The 27320-nt window shown below is 31.5% G+C and overlaps 1 protein-coding gene across 2 annotated transcripts; it reads left to right on the top strand.

Moving 5' to 3' along the window:
• Nucleotides 1–404: 404 nt before the first annotated feature.
• Nucleotides 405–27266, top strand: LOC116771294 (SH2 domain-containing protein 4B-like). Of its 2 annotated transcripts, none has more exons than XM_061523061.1 (10): nucleotides 405–522; nucleotides 21901–22012; nucleotides 22906–23022; nucleotides 23320–23493; nucleotides 23950–24174; nucleotides 24684–24855; nucleotides 25075–25179; nucleotides 25396–25503; nucleotides 25763–25954; nucleotides 26646–27266. In XM_061523061.1, exons 2-10 carry the CDS (start codon nucleotides 21908–21910, stop codon nucleotides 26750–26752), a joined length of 1305 nt encoding a protein of 434 aa, XP_061379045.1. In that variant the 5' UTR covers nucleotides 405–522; nucleotides 21901–21907; the 3' UTR covers nucleotides 26753–27266. The 2 variants fall into 2 exon arrangements, with proteins under 2 accessions (XP_061379045.1, XP_032519007.2); XM_032663116.2 differs by lacking the exon at nucleotides 405–522 and adding an exon at nucleotides 6756–6952.
• Nucleotides 27267–27320: the final 54 nt, after the last annotated feature.

Raw genomic sequence — 27320 nt, 5'->3', positions numbered from 1 at the left:
TATTGCGAAAATTTTGGGAACAGATCCTTTGTGAAGTACATCTAAAGTGAAATTGTAATGTCTTCAATCAAGTAAAAGAAGATGGTCATTTGATATTTTATAATTAAAGTCTAAAATATACATAACAGCTATCATTTACGTTAAGCACTCTTAACATAATGAGATCTAAGACTTTCGCGAGTTTTATTCATTTAAATGAAACAAAATTATTTCGGATATACTACGCGGATCTTTTTATTTTAAAACTACATAATCCCGACGTTTCGGTTACTTTCCAGCAACCGCGATCACGGGCAGACGAGATGTGTGCTATGTAGTTTTAAAATAAAAAAATCCGCGTAGTATATCCGAAATATATTAGTTTCATTTAAACTCTTAACATAACTTTGTATCGTAATACTACAAACGTATTGTTTTTAGTTACTGAAGTGAAACTTCTAATGCTACTTCCAAGAAGGTTGCGTTAAACGTCCAACGCTCCCGGGGAGGGGGGATAGAAAGAGACGGAGTGAGAATCAATAGGTGAGTCAATTGTGAATAGTAAGCATATAAAGTTTATAGTAAAGAAAGACTATGAGTTCGCTATAAATTTATTTCTACCCCTTCCTATTTTCATTTCCACATTACAAAGTTTCATTTCTTATACGAGAAGGGGCTCCACGCACTATTTTAATACTACGTTTATCCTTTTGTGCATAGATTTGTGAATGAAAACGTGGAACGTTCCGTGTGTAGTATGATGATGCAGACTTTTAATAAGGGTGCTGTTCTCGTAATATTGCATGCTTCTTCGACCGGGACCTTCCATGACTGTTATAAAATGGATTACGACTATTTTTATAATCATAAAGACTAGCTTCCTCGACACGTAATCTATTTGGCTTACAAAAATTCGAACAAAATAAAAAGCGAGCAACGAACACTATGGAGTTATTTTAAAAATCTATTATTAGCAAAAAAACTGTGATGATTTGATTTGCAAAGATTTATTATGACTCATTCAACTCTTTTTAAATTATTATTTTAAATCGTAATAATATGTACATAATTATTAAATCTTTCTGTAATGTTATAACTATAGGCATTTTTTCTTTTTTTGTCAAGTGTTTTATGAATATTCATTTTTTAGGGCCAGTTTTTTTTTTTCATAAAGCACTGGATCGTTCGCGTGCAGCCAGCGGTCCGTGATTCCTCGCATTTGAAGGTCTCTAACAAGGATTTTTTTCATCCACACGCTAAATACATTGATATACTTACATTACAATACAACAATACAATTGATAACTAGTCTTTAATACACTTATTGTTGTATTCGATTTTATTTATTAAATTGATAGTTACACGCAATAATCATAATAAGACATTTTACATTTATACTTCAATGATCGCTTTTTGTTTCTTAGAAATAATCTTTCTTCGTGTTTTATTATCGATGTTAAGTTCAATGTTTAATGCGAGTGGCGTCGTAAAATAATATTAGTTAAGATTTACACACCTATTGTATATTGCAGACTTTCTAAGACTAATGTCGTTATGTGGTCTAGACTGAACGTAATTAACCTAGCACATGATAACATCTCCGAAAGAAAAATTAAAATGTCAGAATTCAAAATATATATTATAAAAAAATGCTCTTAAATATTTAATAAAATATATGATTTTTATACTACCGTAATAAATTAGTCAACATTCTGCTTTAAAATAGATTTTTTTTTTAAATTTCATATATATTATATATAGTTACAAAATAAAAATAGCACATATTTATCTGAACATAAATATAACATAGTATTCTATTATAATATGTCAAAACAACTTCGCGCCAATTCGCTGTCACATTTTGACACATCGTTATATACATTTCTGTCAAAATTATTATTATTTATACAATATATCGGATGTGTTACAATTATTAACATGGTTCCGACTGCCGGAAGTTGTTTTGTTTGTATTGTGACGATAGAAGCCTGTGGTAAGGCACAGTTACATAATGATCGTATTATGAATTATTTCGGACATAGGGCTGGCACGCAGACTTTTTATGAACAAAGACCCGTGTTTATATTTAAAAAAAACTACATATTAAAAATTCATTTAAATATGTTCTTAATCGTAAGTGAGGATAAAATAATTATAGTAACAAGAAAAAAAGCAATGGACAGGTACAGTCTTTGCTTTTACATAAAATATATATTATTATTTTATCTGCAGCCCTAATCAATTTGTGCCATAATCAGTTATACTCATTTTGTTTCATATTTTGATTCAGTCGCCATTTTGTTTCATGACTTAAAATGACGTGTTTCGAACATATGTTTGGATGTAATTAATATTAATTATAATTTATGCAACCATAAAACTAAATGTAAAGTTTCTAAAATTCCGTTTTGATATACTATTGTAACCACGGATTATAAGTTTTATAACAGAATAAAATTATTCTACATTTCCAATTTCTATTTATCACAACATAATATTTAAAGCAAGTCACCTCAACTCTCAAGTTCAAACGCGTCATCCGATGCCACGCCACGCGTATTTACAAATGGCGTCCTGCTAGATTATAATTTTAAATGTGTTGACAACAATGCACCATTTCCTGTGACATGTTTAAAACGACCAAAAAAAATAAAACACAAGAGTATGAACGATACATACTTGACAACAAAGAGATGTCTGCATATTAGCTTCCATACTAAAATATTTTTATCATGACTTCGTACCTAAATTCATGTTTTTTATGAGGAATTAACGGCAAAGATTTCTATCCTTATGTTTTTTAATAGATGGTTAAATGTTGGAATTTTTAATTTTTATATATTCAAAAAGACGAAGGTGATTTTATCTATCTCAACATTAGGGTATTTTTGTCTATTTTGCCATAAAGTCCTTGTGTTTTAACAAAGGTGCTTGATTAGAGGCATTTAAGTTTTAAACTTTTGACCTCATTGGTACAGAATTTTTAAATTTAGTCTGTTTTATTGAGTGTCGTGTTAAATAACGTAAAAAAAAACATCTTCCTAAATATTTATTACGATTACCAAAAGTCGCAGTTTTTAATACGTAATATCTTGTCTTTAGCTTTGTTATAGGAGTTTTACTTCACATTTGTTGATTAATATCACATTGTTAGTAGAAAACACGAAATAGATAGTAAAAATACATATGTACATTTTATTTCTAATTACGATATACACTCGATTATGAGGAACGAATATTATACACCAACAGAACTATGACTATATGCAAATTATTTCAACCATTGTAATTATTAGGAACAACACCGAATATTATGTATACAGAAAGCATTAAAAATACGGTATAAAAGAATCATAGAATGCAAATAGAAATATTACATAAATAAAAAGAATCGTTTTATGAAGAAGTACAACGCAAGTTTTATAGATATATTACGTGTTTTACATACATGTATGTTAATGTAAGAAATTTCCACATACAATAAATCTGCCGCAATATGTCTTGTTGTAACAATAAAAACGTTTATGTTTAATCTGTGTCCCGTGACATCAATTGTCGTTATTGTAGCGTCGTGAACTCGATCTGGATGATTGAAAATGTCAGTGACGTATACAAACAACAATTCACATCATTCAGCCAGATTAATAAAATTAATATATATGTTATTAGCTTTTGTTTAATAATATTATTTTACGTCGCCCATTCTTATTTATAATGATTTTTCTAAACATGATTTATATATATAATTTCTTTTTTGAGATATAATAGGTTGATATGGTGTTTAACTTATTTTAGAGAAAGTATTCGCATCATATTTGCCTATTTTTTGTAATTAATTATAGATGAAATTTTGTTAGACATTATCTATATTCATCTTCAAGCAATAGTTTCGAAACTGTATAATCCAGGGTCTAGTCAGTATAAACTGTATGCGCGGCAATACTTTATCATTGTTATTGTGTAAAATGGCTTACAATTTCTGTAAAAAAACGCATAGACTGTTATAAATACAAAGAAAGTAAACCGAAGCAAAATGCATAACAGCCTATATTTGGTTGACTGATCCACGCTTGATGATTTGTGGAGATTATAGATAATACGCGGATCGTTGGTCATTTTTATTTCCCGTTAATATTTAAAGGAGGTTTCATTTATTACTTCTTTTTAATACTATATCTGACATATTCGTTTGTATGTCAAATTGAATATTGTATGGTTAATATGCTTCAAACTAAACGACGCAATAATTTTAAACATAAGATAAATTTGTATGATCAAGTAAGTATGTCAATGGTTACATTATTTTATTACTCTGTGTACGAACATTGACCTCGTCTGTCATCGATCACCGTCATCACCTGGTCGTAGCTCAGTGCTCACATCGTGATGACTCGCTTGCGAAATGAGGACGAATTGAAGCAAGGACTGATTTGAAATATTATATTACTAACAATAAACAAAGGAACTTATAGAATTAAGTAATAAACTTTTTAACAAAGACTTATAACTCTTATATTTTGACGTATCTACAACATGGTAATAAGGTTTTATTTATGATATTTTCGTTATTCATATTGACAAAATGATTAGTGAAAGTGTTGGAGGTTACGGACGTATTCATTGTGTGGGATCTTTACAAATAAACTATTGTTTATAAAGCCCAGAATAGTCCGAATTAGATTACAGCTACAATTATGTAAGTGTTATTAGACAGAAATGAAATTAGTTATGAATTTTAATGACGTGTTCATGATAATTTTGTTATTTTAATTTATTTTTGAATGAAAAAAATTACTTTATAACACAGATTCTCCAAATGCCTCTGTCATATTAACAAACTGTTAATAAATTCAGTTGTCCGTCTCAAAGACATCAAGTCAATACTATTGTAATTCAAAGAATATAAACGTTTAGAGATTTTCTTATTATTTTTAGTAATTCATCGATACATGACGTGTAGCTCCAAATGTGTTGTCATACTTAGTGTTACCGGGCTAAAGTGGGGTAATTTAATATGAACATCAAATAGAAAGGAAAAGTTTTAAAAACTATCGGTACTCACAGATCACACAGCATTCCGCTGCAATATATTTTTTAATCTAATTTTCTGCAAGATGGTAGTATCGGCTATGAAAAACGTAAATTACCTTAAATTTTTTATCTATGGAATGTTTTTAACGATCACTGATAACAAATCAGATTCAATTTTAATTAAGACTCTATATTACGGTAATACAATTATTGGATCTGTATTCATTATGTTTGTTTTATTGGTAACTGTGGTGACACTAGCACGTCAGACGTGGTAGGCCGAGAGCGAATATCTTCCTCGTAATTTAATAACTTATTACAATATTGTTGTGTTGTTTAGTTAATTATGATCTTTGTTTGAATTTAAACTTTTAGTTTGTTTATATTGATGTCTCAGAATATAAAAATATATAACTAGGCGTTAAATGTATGATTGTATTTGTCTTGGCAAGTGCAAGTTTTGTACACATAATGATTATTATTAATGGAGTTATAGTAAATATATGTCACGCCGCATGGTGCTGTCGCCAAATTTTGAAGAACAAATTGAATATCATTAAAACGGACAGGAAAATTGTTAATTAAATTATGAATTCAGTTCCAAATTACTTAATATGTAGTTTACTTTGAAGAGATTGCGAATTTATTTCCTATATTTTTTAACTTATACTTATCGATATGTTTAAGGTATAGATTGTTTTATATATTCAGCCATTGTGATGTCTCATTGATGTCAAGTTGTCCGTCATTGGTACGTTAGGACTAGAATAAAAATGATCTCGTCCAACAAATAAAAACATTGACGTTGGCAAAATATTACACGATTCCAGTGCGAATGAAGACATGAAAAATAAGAATGATTTATATCGGTGTGACTATCCTCGAATTTTGTAACGACATTTTACTAGCGTCGGTATTGTTTAAGATGACCCAAACTGGGAACTAGGAACTGTAGTTAGTGATTTTTTTGTTTCAGTAATCAGCAGAAGACTGATTATTAAATTAAAACCATATTTATTATTGAATGCTAAATATTTTGGAACTATGTATATCGCTTTATGTTCATCGAGTGATACAAACTTCAAATGTCAATTGTTTGATATTATATACAAGGAGCAAGTGATTATGTCTCGTATATGACATAAACACACAATTTGTATTTTTTACATCTAGTCTAATAATGACCTATCCTAAATAGTTTTGTTGACCGCGTGCCTACTGCAGAGTTATTAAACTTCGATTTATAATAGTATGATATACCCGCATTCCAAAATCAACGTATTTTAGGTTATGGAAGATCTTTATTTCATAGTTTTTAATTGTTTTATATGCAGTACGCACGTGTTCAATTAAGAATTAAATTTAAGGTAAAACGAAATTGGGGTAAACTAAGATTAACTTCTTAAAAACTTAAAACAGTATAAAAAAACACGTCACATACAATTTAGGTTAATGGATTTTTAGATGGAAACAAAAAAGTACTAAATTTTTTTAATCGTTAGGTATATATCTAGGAATTTAAATTATATTGCTATGTAGTAAATAAAATATATACCTAGAACAAGAAGATATGCAGTGGTAACAATAATGAACAGCAAGAAGAGAAATCATTAATTGATTTTTTTGTTTTGTATCAAGAAAAGCAACTACGTAGATTTGGAACAAAGACTGCATAGTGCATACAACATTCTGCCTATATGGGATAGTGATAGCCGACGTCGCATTCTGTGGTCGCATCGAGATTCGAGTCGAGACTCGAGCGTCAGTCGGCTGAGAGCGCGCGGCCGTGAACGACGTGCTGTTTGCGCTTTCATATTAACGAACTTTCATAAATATTTTTTCTTTCATTGAAAAGAAAATAGGTTTAACATTCGTACAAGTTTCAAGTGTGGTGCTGTGTGTAGCGTGTTTATTTTGTTTATCTGGAAAACAATAGAATAATGTAAGTAAAATGAGAACTTTCATTTTTAATGTAACGTAAAATTACGAATTATGTTATATTAAGCCGCGAAATAAATCACGAATTTGAAATAACGTTTTGATGTACGCCGTATAAAACTTTTACTCGGATTGCATCTAAATTTAATGTTCTTTATGTGGCACAATAGTGTAACGTCGTATACAAAAATTACTAAGTTTCTCTAAACTACCGTAATGTTAATTGTTAATGTTACTCATAAATATAAAATCAATCTTACCATGTCATATTTTGGCACACTTATATAAAATATTTATAGTGATTCTACTAATAAAACAATATTAGCAGCAAATTAACATTTACGCTATTTTAAATGATTTTTTTTTTTACATAGTTTTTCATTAAGATTAATCTTGTTCTGAAATACATTCATAATTAAGTTAGATTTTAACTTATAATCGATATTAAAAGTTACTTATTATATGATTTTTGATATTACTTAACCATTTAAATGTAGGTATATTCATTAAGTGCTAGTAGAATTCATAATATATATGTTTTAAGATATTGTTCTGACATAGCTTCTGGTTCACAATCACGACAGGCCTTGGAATGGCACGTTTGCACTTTTTTACATTAACAAGATGAAGTAAATTTAGACTTTTCATTCAAATTGTCAATTTCTTTATTTATTTATGTCATTAATATTGTTATGTACATCATATGTAATCAATCCTTATTACTTTTGGACGAGAAGTGACTTTAAGCAACGATTTTGAAATTAATGTCCGGAATTAATTTTTTTTATTTCGTAATATGAAAACTCATATTTTTCGTAATCTGTGGCTATTGAATTGGCAGAATGAATTTAAACTTAAAATCGTTTAAAACACGACCTGTTTGTAAGTGGGTCATACATATATGTTTATTTTTTAATCAGCCTGTATGAAGCACCTTATTTTGATTTAATAGCCATATAAATTGTTTTTTTTTTTAAAAAGGGCACCCAAAAACACGTTTTTATTATACTTAAATTTTTTTATGTATGGGAGGTATTTTTGAATATTATTTTCAAATAAAAAAAATCTTGTATAAACAAATATATATCAATATGTACATAGTAAATATAATTTCTTTGAATTTGTAGATAACGGTCCATTTCAGGGAATTACCTAACAGTTATCATGTATTAATATTTTTGGAGTATCTTTGCCTAATCGTTATAAAAAAGTTGATTTCGAAAAACAAAAATTAAATAACTAATATTTTATATTAAAATATCAAACCGAAATGATCTATGGTATTGTTTTCCATTTTCCAAGGTCTTTATTAACCTCCATGGTTACTAACTTTCAATTTCTGAACCGAACATTCCTTTGTTTTGGGTTCAAGGCTTGTTCCTTAACACCCGGCACGCTGATGCTATTCCGATTCTGCATTCTAAGTCAATGATCATAAAGTTAATTTTTTATTATCTTTGTTTGGAATGCGTTTGTTTTTATAGGATCGTTGAACTTAATCTGTCTCGTATTGGTTCTTAAGATTTGATAAATTAGATAAGAAATGCACTCAACACATCTAGTGATGGGAAAGCTCTTGGTATGTACCGGTCATTTATGACAGATTTCTTTTTTGACATATATGTCAATATTCAATTAAAATTAAACCGGTGAGTGTTAGTATATAAGTAATTATATTATTAAATCTAATAATGTAATGAATGTTTGAAATAAAAAAAGTCTAGTTAGTGCATGTTTGTAGGTTAGAATGACAAAAAACGCGCAATCGCCGTATCCTAATATAAAATTTCCACGTACCCACATTCAATTCCTTGTAAGTCTTTTTGAATAAAACATAAGTTTTTAACGGTCCCAACGCTATTTTCGGCTTGTCACGGCTTAGACATTACTTTCAAACTAGGTTTTCAAATTTTAAGTATCTAGTTATTTAAAAATATTTTTATGATTTTACTAGTTTTGGCTGTCTTTTTCGTTCTTTATTACTTACTCCGTTATATAACTTAAGCTCTGTATGTGTATTTGTGTACCAAATTTCAATAAAACTGAAGTTATGTGAAATAAAATTCTATATATACAATACATCCAACAATCTGTACGTGCGTGAGTTCATTTTCTATGTATGTCTGTATGTGTGTTCCACGATACGCTTTCTCGGGAATTGTCTTGCATAAGACGCCATCTGGTGGGAAGTCGCTCCGTTGAATGCCAATGCCCTTGCATCACTCCTGGCGCTGCTCTATGCCAGATAAAACTATTCAATGTATTGCTCGTCCTACTCCACAAACTATATAATTGCCTTTACGGTTCAAGAACTTAATGGGACATACGCTACTGTTAGATTTGCTAGGCGTTTGTGTTAACTAGCTTTTTACCGCGATTTCGCTTCGTATTTTGATTTTGCAAATTTATTATGGGTGTTGATTTTTAAAATAGTTAAATGCTAGATTTTTCTGGATGATATACATATAGTCTTCTTTATAATGATAAATTTAGAAGTTAATTTTCTACATGTAAACAAAAATATTGTTTTTCATACGTCCACACTGGTGCACAGTAAAATTCGAACGACTTTATAAATGGCACCTTCAATAATGTTTTATTGTTGTTTATATGTATCAGCATTTTATAAGTAAATAATCTACAATGATGCGTAACTTAATATAGTGCGGAAGATAATTTTTATTTTTTTAACAAATACTACATAACCTATCTTTATTAGAATAGCATTTAGATAACGTATGTAAACAGCTCACTTTATTTACCTTAAAGTGTACAACGTCAACCCAAAAACTGTAAGCTTCGTGGTTTTATTTAATAAAAATACAAATAATTTCGTATTTTAGACATTAATATATTGTTTTTTTTTTATTGAAACCGGCATTACACTATGGTGTTCAAGAAATTTCCGATATATGTTAAGAAATATTTTATCGGTTTTTTCGTTTATACCCCTAAGCAGGTTTAATGTACCCGTGGTATGTATTAAAAGAAATATTTTATTGGAGTCTAGTATTAAAGTACAATGTGAATTAACCAATAGTAACTTCTACATTAGTAACTGTACTGTACTAGTGAGTTTAATTTTGAGAACAACTTTGTATTACCGACCGCGCACAACTAGAGTTGTCATCAAGTCACGCGTGTATTATCTAACACGATAGCCTGACTTTCTCTGATTTTTACAAATTATGACATCCAGTTCGTATGATAAAAGTTGTTTTTTACTACACACACAATACATAAACACACACACACACACACACGCACAAATAATTATAAGTAAATATATGTTGTACTTATAATAGAAGTAAACATAGATAATTTTTTTGTATGAATCTTAGAAAGACTTACCAGCTGAAGCTGCGGTACATACAGACAGTGTAATATCAATTTCTTTATGCCCCTCTACCAGCTTATTTATGGACGTTGTTATTAAATTATATAAAAATTACATACAGATTCGTTTATTTGTCTTTATAAAGTATGGCGCGAAAAATGAAGGCCGATATTTTTTCCCATCAACGGTCTGCATTTCATTCAGTGCCAATTTCTTCTCTATTATATTATTAAACAATATAATTTTTATTATAACGAAAATCATGTTACATTTAATAAAGTATATAGAGACATACCTATCTATTGTACTTTGTTATCTCTTAGTAAATAGACGACATATTTTGTCATTTAGTCGCACAGATAATGAATACTCGATAATGGCGGCAAAACGGTTTGCTCCAAATGCCAATAACAATGGTCATGGTGCTCTCGCACACAATCATTGTGATTTATGTGCGTTATATATATCCTATTTATGTTATATATGATAACGTTTGAGGATGTATGGACGTGAACTGTGCATTGACGTCAATATTATTTGACGAATTTTAATTCAACTTTTCAGTAATGTAGTTTAGACGATGAAATAAGACATAGGTTATAATTTATAACATATTTGTCTAATGTTCTTTCGGGATCACGGCATAACTAAGTGTTAGTAAAATTATTCTTGTATTGTGTGAAGGGACGTGCCTCGGAGTATAGACGCCGCTGATAGTTGGTTACCACATACATTGTTTGAATATCCTTTATATATTACTCAGCTTTTCTTATACATAACTGAGTCCAATACCGAGGTTAACGCGGACGAAGTCGTGGACAAAAGTTAACTTTTAACATAGTTGTAAGAATAACATTGTCTCCTAATATAAAAAGTTTTTTTTTTCCATTAATGAAAAGTCTTCACTGCAATGCTCACTTAACAGCCAATATAAAAATCTTGTTAATTTTTTTTTAAATTTATATTCTATCTCGATTAATTCATATTCGATTGATATTCCAATTAATATTATTTAGAAAGTCAATACATCACAGCTCTCTAATTAAAAAAAAAACGTGTTAAACTTCGATAATCAAATATCTGTTTTCGCACGTCACCTTACATAATGAGTATTGAACGTATAGTAAACAAATTAACTTCCATTACGATCTCTTCACATCAGTTCCGTTTCCGGAATATGACTTGACATTTTTTCAAAGTGTCTGCATTCATGAATATTCTACTCAACAGACAAATGCATCCGCAATGGAACTTAGTTCGCTGACGAGACGACAGAAAATGCTATCATGACAGGATGTTGCCGCCATTTGTTGGCGCCAATTATCATTGTCGTAATTAATTATATTTAATCTGTATTTTAACTGACTGACAGCTATAGTCTATGGCCAGTTATATAGGGAACACGCGATAAAGACTGATAAGGTTTATCGATTTTAAACAGAATTGGTTTTGTTATTGTTTTGATGAACTTTATTTAAAACAAATTTGTTACTCTTATCTTATAATCAAAAAACAGGTGATATATGTTTATTTCTGATTGTTGGTGCGCTCACCTAAATATTAAATGTATTTTTTCCTTATGTAACTGACACGTGACTTAATCGGTCATGTCTTGATATTATAGATGAGAAGAAAGTTTATAATTTAATGAGTGTTATGTACATATTGATTTTAGCAATGGAATATTTTTATTTATAGATTAAATATTAAAATAGAAATTTCATATATTACCGTAATTTAAGCTAAATACTCATTGACTACAGAAACTAACTCATTATTTTTTTATGTTTGTTTGGTAAAATTTAATAAAAAAAATGATATAATAGAAGGAAAACTATATATATGAATACATATATATACTTTTTAGACCGACTTGATGATTGTATATTATATATTCCTGAGCATATATCAGCCTTTCATGGCACATATATTAATATGTTTCTAATACTTATACGTATAAGATTATATTTCCTATATCATCCCCTTGACAAGCTACAGAATTTTTTTATCTAGAATATATTTTAGTTTAATCTAAGAATATTTAATTATGTTTATGTATGTAGAAATTATTGTTATCTTAGAAATTATGTCGGACGTATTCAATATGCGAGTGAAAATGTTCCTCGACTGTTAGAAAGTACGTTGATAATTGTCACAAAGCTCTCATAGCTTTGACAGATACGTTACATTAGGTGTAGTAAAACTACACTATGACGGTGGACTTTGACAGAATAGCGAATACAATATATAAAACTAGTTGTTGCCTGCGGCTTTGTCCGCTTTAATTTCGCCATTAGTTATATATGTTTAGCCGACAGGTGAACTCTATTCCGCCCTAGAGGCCATAAGTAAACAGATATTGGAATTTATTAAGTTTTTATATTTTTCAATCGAACAGAATTAAATATCCTACGTCCGTTTCCTTGTTCTAAGCTATCTCCCCGCCAATTTTCAACCATATCCCTACAGCTTTTAAGTTATAAATAGCGTAACTGACACAACTTTCTTTTATATATAGATGTTGAGGTGTCTGTATTAATTGTTTTTTTAGGCTAAGGCTTCATTCGCACTGGAATCATATAATGTTTTGCCAATGTCAACGTTTTTATTTATTACACGAATTATAATGTTGAATACAATGTGGAGAAAACACGAAAGAGTTTGTCGAATGGACTAAAGGCGTTTATTTAATTGTAATTAACTTAATCATATATATGTACTTCGATTACATATATTGAACGTCAAAACTGACAGTTCTATGGTTAACCATATAATGACTTAAAGTGTATCTATCATATTTAATAGTATATAAATTAAATTTCTGCTCTGAATACTCTGTAACGTAGAAATAAAACAATTTTCGTCATCTATTTTCGCCTTACGCTTTTAACATATGAATTACAATTAAATTTTTCGTGTTATGGCACTTAGTCAAAATGATCTAACAAAGCATATATATAATTTTTACTGATTAGAAGTAAAAGCAGAAAAAATTGCATTCTGCACACAACATTCAGCCAAAATTCCTTCAGACTTCAAAACATTAATTACAGTAGCACAGATTATATATATAAACATTAGGTACTTAGCTCGCCACTATCGAGTTTATTAAACCGGCTGACGTTGCGAATCGAATGGGTCGTCTGCACTCGCACGTGTGCTTATCGCAATTGAAATCAATTATGAATAGCTATTATGGTTTAGAGTTAAGTAAACATTATGACATACCGTGGCTTTACTTGTCCTTCTACGAGTAATCAATATCGCATTACGTTCATCTTGATTTATCAATGTACTTAGTTCGGCTTGTGTTTGAATTTATTATAGGAAGTTGGCAAATTTGCATCTCTTCTGTTACCCGCAGTTATATAGTTGCATTAAATTCAATTCAGCATTCTCTGAGCGGAGATAATAAACTGCCTCCTATTGCAAAACTTGCTACTATTTATAATAACGGTTAACTGAATGAAAATCCTTTTTATTTTCATAAATTAATACTAACGCTTGGTTCTCACTGTTTTACAATATGTTACAATAAAAATAAATAACCATAGACACTTAAACCGAGCATAGACAAAGGTTAAACACAGAATATAAAAATTGTTTATTGATATGTCAAAACGTAGTGTTACAATGTATTTTTTTTGCATTTTCTTTTGTTTGCTAACAAATATAATATTCAGTAAACCCTTCAATATTATTTTTCTAACTCTTCCTCTTCGTCTTCAACTTGTCACGCTATTAAAATTCGATCAAGAGAACCGTTACTCAAAAAACTGTACAATACTTTAATGGGACTGAACAAGCGTTAACCCACCAACAAACTGATAGAGACCACTCAATGTATTTGCTGTTATACTTAAAAAAGGATGTTATGTATTAACTTGTATACAATAAGTTAAAATTTTGAACCAGATTTTATTTGAAAATTAACTTCAATACTTAAGAGTACTAAAATAAAAATGACTTTCCCATACAGATGACATAAAAAGGATTGATAATTATGAATTCATGGTAATTATAGCAAGTCAATCGACTTCCTTTTCCTACTTCCAACTGCACAGATAAATAAAATTATACTTTTTACTCTTACACAGATGAAGCGGAACATATACTTGCATTGTACAACAATATGCCATTTCTTATGTTGGTGAAAGATAACGAAAAGATAAAAAAAAACAGTACATTCCGTATAATATTTCCATACGCGAATAGTTTTAGGATAACACATGTACGGGTTAAATATTTTTTATCTATAACTCCCATCTGTCTCGGTAATAAACTCGATAAATATTAAGTTGTGATTAAATGACATAATTTAAAAACTTTTAAATTACAAGTAAAATATGCTTATCACGAGTCTCCCGTATAACATGTAATAAACTACGTTAATACTATAAAATGTCCTGATATATTAATAAATACTTAAAACGCTCCGTATGTAGTGAAGACTCAAACTTGCAGTAAGCGGACAGATGATCGATTAACATTCTACGCTACAGACACATAGAAACCTAACGCGTTTAGAAACTTGCTTTATTTTCACTAATTAACAAATTAACAACGATTTTTCTTATTTTATATCTCATTTATATGAACATGAAATTTGATATATATTTTTTTCAGCGAACAAATGATTAAACAGTCGATTAAAATTAATTGGACATGGACGGGTTTGTTTTATAACCAAATAATTTTATAACATTCTCTAATTAAATAATAATTAGTAAGATTTAATTATAGATTTAAGCCGGTGGTAAAAAGTTTTAAGACGCGCCCGCTGGGAGCAACGACCGTAAAGTTTCGTAATTGTGAGAATTTCGTAATTCCAAAACTGAATTTTACACGAATCTTGTTGCAATAACTTTCAAAGAAAGGTTTTAGTTGAGAGCAAAGTATTGCTTAATATCACTAAAATTTCATTTCAGGTTAATTCCTTTGAAAGTAGGCATTGAAATATATATTTTGCAATACATTTTTCTAGTTTTCAAATATAATGGCAATGCAGCAATGCTAATATTTAATCCAATATTGCCAAGTTAGCGCTGCGTGCTGTGAATTGTTATGTACGATTTTCAAAACACGTGCGGAATTAGGACAGCTTACGTTAAAAGTAAATGTTGGACACAGTAACGGTTAATAAAAAAAGTTATCAGAGCTATAGACACAGCTATAGTCTGCCATAGAGAATATTGAATTAAATTAAACCATATCGAGCTGACTTTTCAAGAGTCAATAACTAGAAATATAAATAGTTATGAAAATAAAAATGTCTATTTGAAAAACAAAACATAACTAATACTAACATATTTGTAACGTGACCTACTTTCCTTAATTCACTATACTATTTTATTTTCCCGCCACCTTTTGTTATCTGACAGCTGTCATTGTGACAGTTCTTTGTTTATTCGCTACGGACGGTCACTAAATTTCACTGTTCTCGTTTAACAAGGATGTTTCTTGAGGCCAACCAAGGTCGTTACAATACAATACAACGTAAAGTTTTGTTTCTTAACTTTTATTTGATTGTTCTATATACAAATATTTATATCTACCTACTCTATTATAATACATACCGATATATATATTGGTACAGATTATAAAAAGTCATGAAAGCTGAATAGAGTTTTTGCTCTAATAACAACATGATTTAAAATTTATATAAACAGTTTCCATTTTCTAACTGATGAAATCTTTTATATTCATTAAACTTTCAATAATACATAATTTTATGTATGTATTTAAGTCTGTAAAATCAATTTTATTTCAAAATTATAAAATACATGATTTAAATTTTATTTATTATCTATTTCAACTACAAAGTCTTATTAATCTTGCATTATTAAATCCCTTTTATAATATCCTGATTTACACAAAATTACAAATTCATCTTAGACATTATTATTTATATATACGTGTGTTTTAATGTAAAACCTATACGTACTTAATATATTTTTTTAAGTTTATCTGCCAGTTATATATGTAGGGCAACAATACATTTATTGTTCTAAAAAAAAAAAAAAAACGAAATTACGCACATAAACTTATCAACGGTTTTGCAGGTTAATTATAATCTGTGTTATATTTTTTTGTTATACTTCATGATAACTGTATTCAGTTACTAGGTTATGAAAATATATTTCGCTATAAACTAATAATAAAATTTCTACAACAAATTAAATTAATTATGTTAATATAAAATTATTATAGTTAAATTAACCGCCGTCAGATATTTCAAGTCAATTAATTATTTTTATATATTTCAATATATGAAATCATTATGTTTGATAAGCGTAAAATATTATGTTTTAAGGTAAACCGGCTGTTAGCGTCTAAATATATATCAGCGTGTTGATTTAGCAAAATATCAGTTTCGTCATTTTTTATAACAATTGGGTCATGATTAATAATAAAGCGAACAAGTTGATTTAAATTTACATAACTAATTCATATTGATATTAATATAATATAACATAGTAATGAAATGTTTAAATTTATTTACTCATAGCAAGGAGGTTTCATACTATTGTTTTTAATTATTAATATCTCATATGCGCCTTATATTCAATTCATGATTTGTGACTGTTAAGCCCTGTAGGACGAGGGTAGATTTGAATACGTTTTTGCGATCAAAACAATGGTCTATGAAACATAGAAACCAATGAGTTTGTCGGCTGGTACGGTATTAGGACCACGTATTTAGGCTACGAGATACAGAATAAACTATTAAGTAGATACCTTATATAGTTACTATTTAAGTAATCCAGACAAACCGACAGTGTTACCTCGGCTACAGCGAGGGTAGACAATGAATATTCATTACCACACTCAAACACAACTGAAACATTAGTGATGGCACATGTATTTATTTTAAAACGGAATTATACGATTTTCCACTCGCATCGCTGTAAACGATATCGGTTAATAGTAATGTTACAACCTACACTATATAATATACGTCAAAAAAATCGCATTTTTTAAAATCTGTATTCATTTGTTTTAACTGCATATTGTGGTATTGTTATGAATGCTTTCAACTCACTAAATAAAGGAAGCTATACATATAATAACGCGCTTCCTGTGTAACGTGTACGACCTGACAGCTCTGGCGATCACACACGCTCGCCACATGTGTACAAAATGGCTAACATCTCAGTTTACATCACGACCCAATGGAATTCACATTTAAATAAGCCATATTTAAAATCTATATTACAAGAAACTAAAGCTTTAAAGTAATCTTTAATTATGAACTCGTCTATATAAGTATATATTTTTATTATAGAAGTACTTTAATAAAATTTGTGCAAGTTTTCTATCATCTTTGCACAAATACGCTTTGTATAATTATTTTTGCCTCGCTTGATGTAAATTGAAAGAAGGCTTGTGTTGAAATAAAAAAACTTGAATTGATTTTATTTTATATACAACAAATGCAAAATAATAATACAACACGTTGCATTATTATGATCCATATTAAACGTAACTTGTCATAAATAGACATAAAAACAAATATGGCGTCAGTTTTTTATTGACGTAAACATACCACGTGACCATGTATATTTTTTTTATAATTTGTTTAGGTGTTACATTCCACAGATTGTGATTGTAAATCTTAACAGTTAATTCAATATGAAATATTGTTAGATTTGTCATTTCAAGGTAATCGAAGCATCTCGATTTAAAATTATGCTGCACTAATGTAAAGATTAAAATATGTTTGGGTATTTTTTTTTATATAGTTTCGTAATAAAACCTATTTGAAGATGTCCTTGTTCGAAATACATATTATGAAAGAAATTAATTCATTAATATCCAGATGTTATGAATTTAAATGCAGTGTATGAAATTTGCTTTAGCATCAGGTCGCTGCTCAAACTAGAATATAAAAAGGTTATCACGTAATCATACACAAGTACATAAGTTTTTTTTTTGTTGACAAATATAGTTCACACAATTGTATAATATACGAAGTAAATAACAATACGCAGAATTATTGTCATATTTGTTACGAGGCGCGGCAAATCACAACCGGTCTGCGGCACGTTGCACCTTCACTTTTAACTACACAACTACAGCCAGAGACTGTTTATAATATATATTGATACGTGTTTAAGGAACAACAATAGCAGATAACGTTAGATCTATCTGTATCCAACTAATATTAGGAATTAGATTTTTTTATGGATATATGGACGTTTGTTGTTCTTTCACCCAAAAAGCTGCTTAACGCATCTGGATGAAATTTAGTATGATGTAGCTCAGACACTAGTATTGGATAGTGGATATCATTTATCCTGGAATTCAGTGTTGCCATAAGTGTTTTATTATTATTGCGTGAAGTCACGTGACACACTATAGATGTCACTGTCGGCTTGTCACTTTGTCTATTGATTTAATACCTCATTAATTTCTCTGAGCCCTATTTCAAAGTTCACTCGGACGAAGTCACGAGCAAATAAGTTATAAAATCTATACAACAGATGTTTTTAATGAGTTTGAGAGTAACAAATGTTCATAAATCCTCACGAAGTTTGACCTTTAAAATAATTGATGGACAAAAAGTATACCTATATTATATTATAGTTTAATATGAACTTAAAGTAGAAATTAATTGACAAGACTTTTTTTTTTTATTTATGTTCGATAATACAAACAGAAGTTTAAACAGAAGATTTCAGAGTTTTAATACGTGAAGGAAAGTTTTAATAGAAGTTAATAATATTTTAATTACAATTACATATAAATTTCATAATAGACATACACATATAGGTGGAGGAGCGTCATAACAGCCGCTGGATAAATCCATTCATTTATTTATGAGCCTTATATCTTTGGACTTGTACAATTAACTTATAAGAAAACAAAGCATTGCGACAACTTCATTTATTATAGTGATTAGGTATTACGAAACAAATGGTAAATAAATTAGTAATATGAAAAATAATTACCATTCGTGTGTACCTCGCTTTAGCTAACTAATTGGTATAAAGAATAAAAACTTTAAACATACACCATTTGATATGATAAACAGAGCCTTAAAACTGTATGCTCACAAATTTAAACACGGAGACTTCCGAGTTTTATGTACGTAGATTTATGACAGAAAACTGTTAACTCTGCGTATACAGTGTGATAATAGAACCGTGTGGTGCGTCGTGAGTTCATGACCCAAGAATTTCTGTTGCGACGCACATAAATACTGTATATAGATCGAAGGAACGAATGAACTGCTGACTGCTATTAACGATTCAGCAATCCAACAATTCGCTAAATGCAATTTAGTTGCGACTTAGAATTGTTAAAAAATATAATAAATTTAATGTAACAATACTTATCACGAAGGTTATTATTATAAAAATAGTTTTTAGAATGTGTAAGTCATCCAAACGTCTATATAACATTTCTTATGTAATTCTCTTTGTGTGATTATTTTATTACTACGGACTCACTTAAGACGAGAACTTTCAAAGTTGAGTATAATCCGGTTCATTAAGATAATAATTTTATTATAATAAATTCATAGCTCGTTCTGTTTGTTTATGTTAAGTTGAATTATGCTGATGGGATAATGTTAAGGATAGGTTTTATTTGAAACCCCGTCACCCACACAGGCGAAGCTGCGGGTATTGGTTAGTGCATGAGTACGGCGTAGTTTATTATGTGTAACCCGTATCAAAACAGGACGTTTGATAAACGACTGTGGCACCACGAATGCTTTATGAGCTGATACTATCTTGTGCTAGCTTCGTAAATTATTTATAATAATATTAAATAATTTCTTATTAAATTTGTTGTTTAATGAACTTAGCACACCTATTTGATCTCAGGCTAGAAAATGTCAGGTTTAATAGACTAGATTTGCTGAAAATTTTTTGTTACGTGGATCACAGCCAATCATAAATTTACACTTATCGCCTCACGTCAAAATTATTACGTACAATGTTAGTTTCGCGTTAAGAATAATGATCTGAAAGAAAAATTAACTTAATCCATTTTATTTTCTGTATAAAAGATTGATGTGAGGAAATAATTAAAAAATTTTGTATCAAGAATTCTATATTGAAGAAGACATTCTCACGCTTTTGGGCCGATCGTTTAAATAATAGTTGTGTTCAGAAAGTAAATATAAATAAAATACTTATTAACATATTTTACAGTTACCGTTCTTTCATACATAAATCTTCTTATATTATTGAATCGGAAACGGGAAACGCTCCGTACGTAGCGTGATGGTACGAACTTGTGCTAAGCATATTGTTTCTTAACGGTTTTTGGCTAGGTTAGGTTATACGCGTGTGTGTACATAGCTTAATATCACTTATGTGTTTTATATCAACTAAGTACTCTTCACCAACACGCTTAGTGCTCATTTTCCAGGTTAGGTTCGTCATAATTAAACAGTTCAAATTTCATACTAGCAAGTAACTATGACGTGTGCTTTCATGAGACGATTATGTACACAATGGCGACATTGTATAAAACGTGTCATGAATAATGTATTGATAAACGAGAATTTATACAATTGTTGGGCACATTCTGGGAATTCAACTGTTTTTCAGACCTTAAACTATAAGCCATAAGGTCTGTTGTCCGTCGAGTCGGTCAAACTATCTGATGAATCAGGACTTAGTTAGCCTATTACAAATTACGTTATGCCGACTTCAACTTGAGTTATAAAAAAATATTTTTTTACATACATTAATATATAAGGATTTGTTTATTTAAAAATCAAGTATAAACTTCTCAATATAAATAATTTGCTCATTTAACCGACATTGCAGAGGAGTGATGCCATCAGACAAGATGTTGAAGTTTTTTCTTTGTTCGAATAAAACAATCAGTAAGAAACGATTGAAATAATTATAACACTACAGGAGTTCTGTTTGTCATCTGCTTAAAGAACAATTGCTTTGTAATAAGTATGAGTTTTCATGGTTTACCTTCATATTGAGAGATTCATACATTTATCATCAAATATTCAATATTAAAAAAATAAGCGCCGGTGTCAAAAAAAACAAAATTGTCAAGTGTCAAGATGACATTTCAACTGTCACCAATACAGATTATATAAATATTATAGAGGATACATGACAGATTAGGTATGTAACGTGTCTAGAGCAAGTAAACAAAAATTAATCACAGTCGACTAAGGTCAATCCGCATTCATGCCCAAGGTGATACACATAACGTATTGTACGAGGAAGAACCTATTAATGACTTAGACAGCAATTACTAAGCCATTTAAATATGCTAATGTTAAAGTTCCTGACATATTTTTTACGAGAAGAAACTCGCTTCCGTAGAAATTTTATAGAATTTTTTGTATTAAACTTAGTTGTATAAATAGAAACGTCGATCTCTATGTGAGACTTAAGAGTGCATTTCACGTTTGAAAAATGTTTAATTTAATATTCGGATTGAACTAACATGGAGATAGGAATAGTATTTCCATTTTATCACTCCTTATCTCCACGTCTAGATGTCTGTCAAGGTTACAAGATACGGGTCTCGTCTTAATATTCTTCAAAAACACGAAAAAAAAGTACGAATAGGATATCGCTTAGATTAATATCGCTAAAAAAGGTTTTGTATGTGTATAATTATTGTCGCAGAGGCACGATGCTGCAACAGATCTTACGAGAGATGTGGGTTGATCCTGAAATCCTTGCTGAGCTCGACGAGACACAAAAGCAGACGCTCTTCTGCAAGATGAGAGAGGAACAGGTATTTATAAACACGTATCTATCATAATACCTTGCATTACAAATCCCAGACTCAGGTTCTTTTGGATTTCACGCTGTTTCGATACAGTATTGTCTTATCGTAAGACCATTTTATTAGGATACCACTCAAGGTTATGTTAGACGAAGTATTGACCATTCACTTGTGTTTTGATCTGTACGTTCTCAAGCGACTCGTTGATTTGATAACATCGAACGACATCTCGCCTGCCTCTGAGGATATAAATGACTGTATTCATCATAACTATTTTTAAGTGTTCACTTTTTAATTTGCACCAGACTAGCGAACTTGTTATGGCCAGTTGTAATTAACACTGCCAAAGTTATTGTTAAAAAAAACCTCTTTTTGATTCCTATTTTTATTCCGCCAATAACATTCCTTTAATTAAAAACATAATGCACAGTATACATTATTCGCGCATATCTCAGAAATTATTAGCGATTGAATTGTAATGGCATGTTTACAAATATTATATCAAAGCACAGCCTTCATAGCGATACTCTTACAAGTATTGTTCGTAAACAAAGGCGCGTTAGGATGACTTAACTTATGACGCATGTACAGTAACCGATTACGACGAAAACGACAATTAGTTAATTTTCATTACTCACTAAAAGCGTTATGTGGACAGTTAATGTATCCACGCCTTAACTCACAGAAACGGTACTTCAAGGCAAAGATCGTGCCTAACCTTGAAGCTCTAAATGTCATACCCACATTGTTAGATCAAAACTTACCCAGTTATAACTATGGTTGATAATAAAGAATTTTAAGGCTTTGGTAGATTATCTTTCCTAATTTTTTTATTATTCTGTTACAACATCTGTGATGATATGATGATAATGGACTATAATTCAATCAATTCGTTGTCGAAGGTGCGTCGATGGCAGGAGTGGGATAAAAAGGTCGGAAAACATGAGAATGAAACACGAAACCAGCAGAATGGAAAGAAGCAGGTGCAGTTCCTTAAAGGGGAGGACGGAGAGCCCTGGGTAAATATGATGTATAGACAAAGGAGAATTTGTATTCAATGTATAGCCGAAAATATTGATGATCCATTTATGTTTTCGTATATAATGTCGTTTAGTTCTAACTTATACTCTTAGTTTCATTTTAAACTTTTGGTTTTTACGTATTTACGTTTCAGACATCTACCTATGAAATTATGACGTTATAAATTTAAGCATTGTTTTCGTTTCGATGATACTAGCAGGATAATGTTGAATATTAACGATTATTAGCTGGCTTAAAGTCTGTTCGGGTGAACTGATAGGTTGTAAATGTCTAAGGTTTGGGTGATGGGTGAGCATCCAGACGATAAGTCCATCGAGACGATCCTGTGTGAGGAGACGAGAGCTCGGGCGGTCGCGCAGGCGAGGGTGGAGGCTCACCAACTGAGGAAGTCCGTGGAGAAGGAACTCACACATCTGATAGACTACAAGCCTCTCGATAGCTTGGAGCAGGTATTAACGGGGATTCCCCCCTGCATTTCATATATCTAAGCTCATTTTAATCTAATCCTCTCAATATCTTTGTGCCTTCTTATCTAAACTTGTCCCTGGACCACAAATTATTTCATCTGGTATTATCAGACATAAAAAAAGATTGATACAAAAAATTATACACTATTTTATGTCCTAATAGAAATATGGACTATTCGAAAATACCGGACTGTCCGTATACTAAAGTTATCTGATTCAACAGCTTCTGTGTTTGTTGCCGACACAACTGATAATTTCAGTATCGATTGGGGTTACGCGACGAAAGTAATTGATAAAATGTAAAGAATTATAATTAAAATGAGAAAGTGACATCGGAAAGTATCTTTCAAATGATGCTATTTATTAATTCAAAAATGAATTTCCTTTTTTAAATATGACATGTTGTAAGTCTGACCAAAAATGTCCAACGTTTTACAGAAATTTGACATATCTCCAAAGAACGTGGATTCGTTGGAAGATACTTTGGATCTATATTGTTCAGTGGACGAGTTGAGGCAGAGGATCGAGGAATTGGAGCCGGAGGTGAAGGAGAAAAGCGACAGTGAGGCTGACAAAGATTACTGCGAGGAGCATGGCAAAATGAACCTTAAGAAGAACACTTTACAGTTCAATTTCATTGAAGGGAAGAAGGATGTTATACAAGTGAGAGAATTTTATGTTTCTTTGCCTGTCTTCCAAATGAATTTAAATTAGGGAAAATAGAACAGTGACATTTGTCACACGCTATCAGCGAGTTTGATAAGATATATCTATGTCTGTTTGTTTTGCAATTATCCTGAAAAATTGTTTATTTAATGTTCTCATTGACTGTCAGAGTGATACTCTATTCTGTGGCAAGTGTAATTTAATATTTCTCACAAATTTCCAAGACTGGTGTAGACTTGTCTGTTCAAAATAACACACATAGATCAGTTTAAGGGCACACATGTGTATATTAAGAAGTTAGCTAAAGAATTTTCTCGGACGAACGGACAACCCGTGCTCCGTGACTCTCTCACCTTGACTATAACAAGCTAATCATTCAATAAACATAAAGCACAATCGCCAGTTATTTTAACCATTTTTTTTTTCATACGGTCATATTAATAACAAGGAAATTTGCGGGTAGAAATATATAGTATGGTGTTTTGTACATTCTGACTCATCGCTAGGACTCCGGGCGCGCTGGTGACGGCGTGTCCTTGCGTGTGGCGGCCTGGGAGAGGAGGGTGGCCGCGGCCAGGGCCGGGGACATCCTGCGGGGGCTCCGGGCCAGGAGGGCCCGCACGCTCAGGGATGCGCAGGCGCAGGCTCAAGGAGGAGACGCGCTGTGGAGGGAACAGGGTCAGATATATGACTTTAATACAACCCTCATAGTCTCATAAGTAACTAATGATCCTGCATATTGTGTATCTTTGTGTGATATAAAAAAATCTGTAAATGTACCATTGGGAGGCTCGCTCTTATGGCTTTCAAAAAAAAAGGCTTACATTATTGTTCCATTCAAACGTCAGTGTATTGTTTATATTTACAATATGTATATTGTGCTTTCTTGGTCGTCAGAGCGTAAGGCTAAGGAGGCGGAGGCTGCTATGAGGGAGATCGCTCGAGCGGCCCGAGAGGTTCACCGGCGGACATCTCACCTAGCGCCCGCGTGCGCCCTGCCCGGTCAGTGATATATATCAGACAGGGATAGATGTATGTGGCGCCTGCAGCCCTCGAAAAATGCATTTGACATGTCAGATAAAAAAAAAATTGCAGCCACGTATGATTATACTAGCACCCAGGGAGGCTGTCTTATAATCAGTATAAGTTAGTTACCAAAAACGTTTTCAAAAGAATATTTTAGAGCCACCGTTTTCATATAATGTAATATATTTCCAGCGAGCAAACCACCTAACAGAGAAGCCGTTCTGGACTGGTTCAAAACCAAGGAACTGCCGAAAGGGGTCGGCCTGGACGAGAACCACAAACCAGTCGACTGGTTTCATGGTTAGCGGCTATATACTTCCTAATGAACGATCAGAGTGACTGACATTAAGATCATACTGACATTGACTCCGCTGATTATGAAATACTTTAAAATATTAGATTTTTAACAATGCTTTTGTCTATCTGCTTATATTTCTTTGCGGAGTACAAAAAGCCGCTTCACGTTATTGTAAGATGGTCCCACATTTCCCTGTAGATAACGGGTTGTTATTCTGTCCTCGTGTTTTCCGTCTACCCTCACCCTGCCCACTTGTTCCAGGTCTCATCAGTCGCTGCCAGGCGGAGCAGCAGCTGCAGCGCTCGGCGGCGGGCAGCTTCCTGGTACGCGTGTCGGAGCGGGTGTGGGGTTACGCCATCTCGTACCGCGGGGAGCGCACCAAGCACTACCTGGTGGACACCGCGGACGGGTACAGTCTGCTGGGGGCGGGCCAGCTCCGACACGAAACGCTGGGTGAGATCCATACGCCCAGGCTGTGTCCGAACATAATAATAAAATAAATAGCTTCCTGAATCTAAAGTAACCAAATTACTCTTTATTACACTAAGTATTTGCCAGTGAAAGTCCTATCAATATTTGTCACAGAGACTGTCCGTAACAAACGCACAGACAAATAATTAAAAAAATATGTTTAGTGAATACTATCCAGAAGCGGTTTAATATTACAAACACACAAATTTTATTTTTTTAATAATATTTTTAACGTTTTAATCTCTCTTTTAAAAATAATATCTTTAGAAAGTTTCACCTAAACTCTGTTTGTTAATTCTAAGCCGGGCATTTACTGAGGATCATACAAAAATTTAATTGTCTGTTAAAATATTGACGTTCCGCGATGAGAAATTAACAAGGCGTTATTAAATGTCGAGTAACTATGGACGGTTCATTAAACACAATAAACAGTTAGCGAACAAACGGCTTGTCGGAAGGAAAAGAGTTTCCGATCCGGAGACTCGTTCCGCAGCTTCGACCGCGTTCTTTGTTGTTCTGGCTCCACTTGGTCACAATATACACCTACCTAGATTTATAAAGTTCAATTTATCAAATCTAATCAATTTCTTCCTATGATTATAATCATCGCAAAATTTTTAAAACATTTTTAAAACATAATTTGATGTAAAATTAATTAATTCTCACGTTCCAGCCGATCTTATAAACTACCACAAGAGAGTGCCCATCACGGAGAGCGGCGGCGAGTTGCTGACGACGCCGTGCGCGCCCTCTGGCGACAGAGAGTCACACTTAATGTAACGAGTCTGTTACGAGCTAAGGACACGGCTTGCTGCTTACACACTCGTACATATGTTAAGGATTCGTTCTGTACTATCAAAAGTTATTCCAACTTTTTGTCATATATTAGTCAGTTTAGTCGTAAGGCCACGCGTCACGCTCGGCTGTCCGTCTGTTGACCGTTTACTTGTTACTGTCTTAGTTAAGGCGCTTCAACGATCGCGTGTAATCTGTAACGTTAGACATTGGTCAAGATGGTGTCGGCCTTGATATATGGTGCTATTTTGAAATTTAAATTTTATAAAATTATTAGATCTCGATATATTTTTTTGTAATAGATTATTGTCCTATAAAATTACAGTATTATTTAAATAAAATTATCTTTATGGTGTAATTCGAAGCCCAAACTCGTTTCTATGCCGGTCGGTGAGCCGCACGCGGGAACGCCATCTTTGTCGTATCTTTTTTAGTCATTAACTGCCAACTAGATTTATTTTCTATCTTTGACTAGTTTAAAAATAAATTTATCAAAATACTCGTCATTTTATTTACACGTTACCCTGATTTATGTATTTGAATGAAAAAATTC

Source organism: Danaus plexippus, chromosome 17, assembly GCF_018135715.1.
Source record: "Danaus plexippus chromosome 17, MEX_DaPlex, whole genome shotgun sequence".
Classification (NCBI taxonomy): Eukaryota; Metazoa; Arthropoda; class Insecta; order Lepidoptera; family Nymphalidae; genus Danaus; species Danaus plexippus.
The sequence above is the reverse complement of the archived record's forward strand: the minus strand, read 5'-3'. Positions and strand labels throughout refer to the sequence as shown.